A 7,128-nucleotide genomic window follows, 5' to 3' on the forward strand; every position below is an offset into this window, starting at 1 on the left:
ATTGTATTTTAGTTTAGCTAATTGTAGGTAATTTATTTAATTAATTTAATGATAGTGTAGTGTTAGGTGTGTTTGTTAGGTTAGGATTTATTTTACAGGTAATTTTGTAGTTATTTTAACTAGGTATCTATTAAATAGTTATTAACTATTTAATAGCTATTGTACCTAGTTAAAATAAATACAAAGTTGCCTGTAAAATAAATATAAATCCTAAAATAGCTACAATGTAATTATTAGTTATATTGTAGCTATATTAGGGTTTATTTTATAGGTAAGTATTTAGTTTTAAATAGGAATAATTTATTTAATTTTAGGAATATTATTTTGTTTAATTAAAATTATATTTAACTTAGGGGGGTGTTAGGGTTAGACTTAGGTTTAGGGGTTAATAACTTTATTATAGTAGCAGCGACGTTGCAGGTGGGAGATTAGGGGTTAATAATTGTAGGTAGGTGGCAGCGACATTGGGGGGGCAGATTAGGGGTTAATACTATTTATTATAGTGTTTGCAAGGCGGGAGTGCGGCGGTTTAGGGGTTAATACATTTATTATAGTGGCGGCGATGTCCGGTTGGCAGATTAGGGGTTAATAAGTGTAGGTAGGTGGCGGCGACGTTGGGGGGAGGCAGATTAGGTGTTAATAAATATAATGTAGGTGTCGGCGGTGTTAGGGGCAGCAGATTAGGGGTTCATAGCTATAATGTAGGTTGCGGCGGTGTCCAGAGCGGCAGATTAGGGGTTAATAATATAATGTAGGTGTCAGCGATAGCGGGGGCGGCAGATTAGGGGTTAATAAGTGTAAGGTTAGGGGTGTTAAGACTCGGGGTTCATGTTAGGGTGTTAGGTGTAGACTTAGAGAATGTTTCCCCATAGGAAACAATGGGGCTGCATTAGGAGCTGAACGCTGCTTTTTTGCAGGTGTTAGGTTTTTTTCCAGCCCAAACTGCCCCTATGTTTCCTATGGGGATATCGTGCACGAGCACGTTTTTCCAGCTTACCGCTACCGTAAGCAACGCTGGTATTGAGGGTTGAAGTGGAGCTAAATTATGCTCAACGCACCCTTTTCTGAGCCTAACGCAGCCACTCAGACAACTCTAAATACCAGCGTTGTTTGAAGGGTGCGCTGGGAAAAAAAGCAGCATTAGCTACGCAGGTTTTTACCGACAAAACTCTAAATCTAGGCGTATGTTATTTTTTTTTCTAAAGTAAATATTTGCTAAGATGCTTGATTGTCACTTATACATCAACCATGTGGTATAATGAAAGATGTGTGACAACCACATGACATACAGAAAGTAAGGTTAATCATCTTCTATTGGAATTAAATGTTTATTTTTGTAAAGCAAGACCTAGGCCCCTATTTATCACAGGTCTTGCTGACCTGATCCGACAGTGTGGATCAGGTCCGCAAGACCTCGCTAAATGCGGAGAGCAATACGCTCTCCACATTTAACATTGCACCAGCAGCTCACAAGAGCTGCTGGTGCAACGCCGCCCCCTGCAGACTCGCAGCCAATTGTCCGCCTGCAGGGATGTGTCAATCAACCCGATCATACTCGATCGGGTTGATTTCCAGAGATTCCTGTCCGCCTGCTCAGAGCAGGCGGACAAGTTATGGAGCAGCGGTCTTTAGACCGCTGCTTCATAACTTTTGTTTCTGGCGAGTCTGAAGACTCGCCAGAAAAACTGGGCCCACAAGCTCCGTACGGAGCTTGTTAAATGGGCCCCCTTGTCTTTGTTATGCAGTTTCCTTAACCACTCTATTTTAATTCTTTGAACTTAGTAAAGGGGTTAAGGAATTCTAGTTTATCCATTAACCATGTGCTATAGTAATGGATTCCACATCCCAGTGAGGGATCACATTCCTCTATAAGTTGTGGGTGGTAAAGGTAGGAGCTATTTCACTGCCTATTCCAAGGATCAGAGTTTATATATGAAGCTAAGCCCTATGTGTACATCCGTGGTTCACAGATATGTATTATGTTATATTTCAAGCCTCCAAAATAGCCATTTAAAATATGAGTAATTGTGGCTGCCTTATAGCTATAAGGGTTATACTTGGCTCTTAATAATTTATACTAATACAATGTTCAAAGACATTGGGCTAAATTCATGCAAGAAAAGTTAATGGGTGTTCAGGATGGAATCAGGTTATGTGATAAAGAAGATGTAGCAAAGACGTCACCTAACAAAATATATTCTTACTAATTAGGGTTCATAACAAGCTACTATGATATTAAAACAAAGAGTAAAACATTTTTTCTGTAAGGATTATTTAAAATCACCCTTGAAATTCTACAGGGGATAATACAATAATTTTCATTGACTAAACTTTGTTGACCAACATTAAGAAGTTTCAAGTGATTTAAGTATAAATGAAACAGCTTAATATATTAAGACAAATAGACTGATAAAGAAAGTTGAGGGGATGAGCTATTTTATCTACAGTTTAATTGTGAACTCTGAAAGAGGGCTTTGACACATTATTATTATTATTATTATTATCGGTTATTTGTAGAGCGCCAACAGATTCCGCAGCGCTATAAACATAGGTGGTATACAAGGTAGCAATTATTGGGATCAAATGGGTAGAGGGCCCTGTCTAGAGTCGCACTGTTGTAGTCAGCTCTTGTGAAGGTGATCTGCGAGCAGTTGGCTCTTAGGCTTACATTCTAAGGGGGTTTATGGCAGATAGCAATGGAGGAGAGGAACTGGTATAGGAAAGGTTAGTGTAGGTTGTATAAATCCCTGAACAGAAGAGTCTTTAGGGGGTGCTTGAAGTTTTCAAAACTAGGGGGAGTCTTGTGGAGACAGGCAGATGGTTCCACAAGATGGGAGTCAGTCTGGAGAAGTCCTGTAAATGGGAATGTGATGAGGTAACAAGAGAGGAGGAGAGTAGGAGGTCGTGAGCAGAGTGAAGGGGACGGGAGGGAGAGTATCTGGAGACATGGTCGGAGATACAGAGGGGAGCAGTGCAGTTGAGGGCTTTGTATGTCAGAGTGAGAATTTTGTGTTTAATCCTGGAGGCAAGAGGAAGCCAGTGAAGGGATTGGCAGAGAGGTGCAGCAGATGAAGAGCAATGTGTAAGGAAGATGAGCCTGGCAGAGGCATTCATTATGGATTGTAAAGGAGCTAGATGGCAGCTGGGGACACCAGAGAGGAAGGAGTTGCAATAGTCAAGATGGGAAAGGATGAGAGAGTGGATTCAAATCTTAGTTGTGTCTTGCGTAAGGAAATGTCTAATTTCAGAGATGTTTTTAAGGTGGAAGCGGTAGGAATTAGCCAAGGCCTGAATGTGAGCAGTGAAAGAAAGATCTGAGTCAAGTGTGACCCAAAGACATCGGTCATGAAGGGTAGGGGTAATGATGCATATGTTGACAGTTATAGAGAGATGGAGGGTGTCGATTTTAGAAGAAGGGGGGAAATAAGGAGCTCAGTTTTGGAAAAATGTAGCTTAAGGTAGCTTAAGTACACATGCAATTTGCAATATTGATGAGTACAGAGTAGAAGCATAGGAAAGTACTATTTTTGGAAATAAGTTTTTTATTCAATTAAAATATAATTTTCTAATTTCTACATCAGGTGCAATAATTTATATGGAGCTTAATTTTTTGCTAGTTTTTCTGAGAATAAACTTCTAAAATTAGAGTCTGTTCTTTATATCTTTTTTCAAAATGTCTTGATGGTGATAGAAGTTGATAAATCGGAAAAACAAATTTTGTTGTTACATTATCTCTTCCTTGTGTACTTTCTATGACTAAAATAGCACAAGTCCCTTGATAAGCTACCTATTGATATCTATACATTGAGTATTGATTAACTAGACCACGTTTCCATGATGTGACACAAGGTGTTAGGTAAAGAACGATTACCACCAACAAACCATATAAATACCAAGCTGGTCTACAACAAACATATCCATCCAACATATCTCCAGGATGAAGCTGTTTCTGCTCTGTGTGCTCCTGGGAGCTGCTGGTAAGTATGAAACACAGAATATATACACTATCAATAAGTGCTAGCATCATATAAAAGCTAACAGGAATTTAGAACATCCCCAATAAATTATTAGTAATGTTTAACTTGACTTTTCAAGATGCTACATTGTTTTATGATGCTGTATCACTAACATTAGAGATATCTTTATAAACAAATTGGTCAGAAACTCTAAAAAAGTATAACATTCTTTTATCTGTGTAATATTATGTTCTCAGCTGCATTTGATGATGATGATAAGATTGTAGGAGGTTACACCTGCGGCAAGAACGCTCTCCCATATCAGGTGTCCCTGAACTCCGGTTACCATTTCTGTGGTGGGTCCCTGATTAACAGCCTGTGGGTTGTGTCTGCTGCTCACTGCTACAAAACGTAAGCTATTTGGATTTTTTTTCATGTACTTTTCCTACAGTTTTTTTAAATTTTCACATATAGCCCCCAAGCAACTATAGTTCATTATATCTGTTTCTGCTATTTTTCAAATATGTCTTCTAAAGATTATTCAAAAAACTATATTTACAAAATTATATTTCATAAAGTTATCTACATTCCTTTGTGATTTTCCATCTCATCACACCTGCAGAAGCATCCAGGTCAGACTGGGAGAGCACAACATTGTTACCAGTGAGGGCACAGAGCAGTTCATCAACTCTGCCAAGGTCATCAGACATGCCAGCTACAACTCCAGGACCCTGGACAATGACATCATGCTCATCAAGCTCGCCTCTGCCGCCACCCTGAACTCCTATGTGAAGGCTGTAGCTCTGCCCTCTGGATGTGCCGCGGCTGGCACCAGCTGTCTGATCTCTGGCTGGGGAAACACACTCAGCAGTGGCAGTGAGTAACTATTACTATATATTCAGTGTAACAAGTTCTAGAAATAAATCTGAGGCTAATGCCATTGCTTGTTTTAGCTACATAATTGCTTTTTAAATCACAGCTTAATATGTTTATTTCTCAGAGAAGTATGCAAACCCACATAAAGGGTACAATGTTTCTGCTAGAGAATAATTTCGTATATCTAGTATAAAAATAATAGCATAGAAGAAAAGCTTATTGCATGGCTACTTGTAGAATCCAAACTAGTTGCTTAATAATTTAATGGTTTCATTTGTAGCCAACTACCCAGATCTCCTGCAGTGCGTGAGCGCCCCCATCCTGACTACTGCCCAGTGTACCGGTGCCTACCCAGGAGAGATCACAAACAACATGATCTGTGTTGGATATCTAGAAGGTGGCAAGGATTCCTGCCAGGTAACATCACCTGTCCTCTTTCTATTACTCTAACTTGAAAGGGACAGTCTAGTCAAAAGTAAACTGTCATGATTTAGATAGGGCATGCAATTTTAAACAACTTTCCAATTTACTTTTATCATCAAATTGGCTTAGTTCTCTTTGTATTCTTTGTTGAGAGCTAAGCCGAGGAAGGCACATATGCTAATTTCTAAGCCCTTGAAGACTGCCTTATATCAGTGGATTTTGACAGTTTTTAACAGTTAGACATTGCTAGTTTATGTGTGCCATAACAATCCTCATTCACTAAAATGTGAGTCTTTCAAAAGGACTGAGATAAGTGACTGTCTGCAGTGGCTTAGATACAAGGTAATCACAGAGGTAAACAGTATATTAATATAACTGAGATAAGGAGCAGTCTGCAGTGGCTTAGATACAAGGTAATCACAGAGGTAAACAGTATATTAATATAACTGAGATAAGGAGCAGTCTGCAGTGGCTTAGATACAAGGTAATCACAGTATATTAATATGTTATATTAACTGTTGCTTATGCAAAACTGGGGAATGGGTAATAAAGGGAACATTAGCCTTTTAAACAATAAAAATTATGGATTAGACTTTCCCTTTAACTTAACTTTGTACATTTCTTAAATACTCAAAATACAATGCATACTACCTTTATATTCTTTCTTTCTTTTTCTTTTTGCAGAAATATCTTTATCTTATGTACTTTTCTTGTTTTTTACACACTATTTTACTGATACGTCTAATAAAGTCACAAACTGACTGATCACATTTTATTTAATATTTCACATATGTATTTATCATCTCCTTTATCTATTTCTCCCTAATTTGGTTATTTTTTCTCTTATAATAATCTTCCTTCTTTCAGGGTGACTCTGGCGGACCTGTGGTGTGTAACGGACAGCTGCAGGGTATTGTCTCATGGGGCTATGGCTGTGCTCTCAGGAACTATCCTGGTGTCTACACCAAAGTCTGCAACTACGTCTCCTGGATCCAGAACACCATCGCTGCCAACTAAATCACTTGTATTCCTGGCTATATCCTATCTGAATGCATTTGTACATACGATAAGCTATGGCTTCATTATGGACATTGATATTTAAGACCATCATTAAATAAATTGATTATTGATTTCACATCTTATGATCTGAGTCTCCTCATATCCTTCAGAAATGTTTGTGTCAAATTTTTCTAGGGCTATAAAAGTTAATTTCACCTAAATTAAAGGGACAGTAAAGTCAATATTAAACTTTTATGAACTTTACAAATGTACTTTTTTTTTATCTAATTTGCTTTGCTCTTTTGGTATCCTTTGTTGAAAAGCATACCTAGGTAGGCTCATGAGCAGCAGTGCACTACGGGGAACTAGTTTCTCATTGGTAGATGCACATAATAGCCTTTTGCTGTTAACTCACCAAATGTGTTCAGCTAGCTTCAAGTAGTGCATTACTACCCCTTCAACAAAGGATGCAATAGAATGAAGTACATTTGAAAAAAGAATTCAATTGCAAAGTTGTTTAAAATTGTACCCTCTGTATGAATCTTAAAGAAACATTTTGAGTGCTATGTCCCTTTAAGAAAAATAATGCAAATCAGAAGTTTGGCATATTATAATAATCAGTTTTCCATTTCAGCACTTTTTTTGGGCACACCAGCCTCTCATCACTTGTGTGTGTGTATATGTATGGCTATCTACCTTTTATTTAGATTTCCATTACTTTAATTTTATTTTATTTTCTCTATGCGTTACAAGTGGATCTGTAAAAATTAGGTAAATGGAAAATTAGATTTAATGCAGGAAAATGCAAGGTTCTACATTTTGGCAACGTATTATTTAAATGGGACAAGACTTAGCCAAACAGAGGAGGAAAGGG

At 37.9% G+C, this 7,128-nt stretch overlaps 1 protein-coding gene across 1 annotated transcript; it reads left to right on the top strand.

Moving 5' to 3' along the window:
* The first annotated feature begins 3,937 nt into the window (after nt 1–3,937).
* Nucleotides 3,938–6,272, top strand: LOC128640543 (trypsin-like). The gene is made up of 5 exons (XM_053693013.1): nt 3,938–3,977; nt 4,214–4,367; nt 4,579–4,832; nt 5,113–5,249; nt 6,123–6,272. Exons 1-5 carry the CDS (start codon nt 3,938–3,940, stop codon nt 6,270–6,272), a joined length of 735 nt encoding a protein of 244 aa, XP_053548988.1.
* Nucleotides 6,273–7,128: the final 856 nt, after the last annotated feature.

The sequence above is a fragment of the Bombina bombina genome, chromosome 9, assembly GCF_027579735.1.
Source record: "Bombina bombina isolate aBomBom1 chromosome 9, aBomBom1.pri, whole genome shotgun sequence".
NCBI lineage: Eukaryota > Metazoa > Chordata > Amphibia > Anura > Bombinatoridae > Bombina > Bombina bombina.

Bases quoted from the DNA above. Each gene is read 5' to 3' on its own strand.
- LOC128640543 (XM_053693013.1), top strand. From the start codon at position 3,938: ATGAAGCTGTTTCTGCTCTGTGTGCTCCTGGGAGCTGCTG. The intron at 4,368-4,578 runs GTAAGCTATTTG...TCACACCTGCAG, and splicing joins GCTGCTCACTGCTACAAAAC to AAGCATCCAGGTCAGACTGG. The intron at 5,250-6,122 runs GTAACATCACCT...TCCTTCTTTCAG, and splicing joins GTGGCAAGGATTCCTGCCAG to GGTGACTCTGGCGGACCTGT.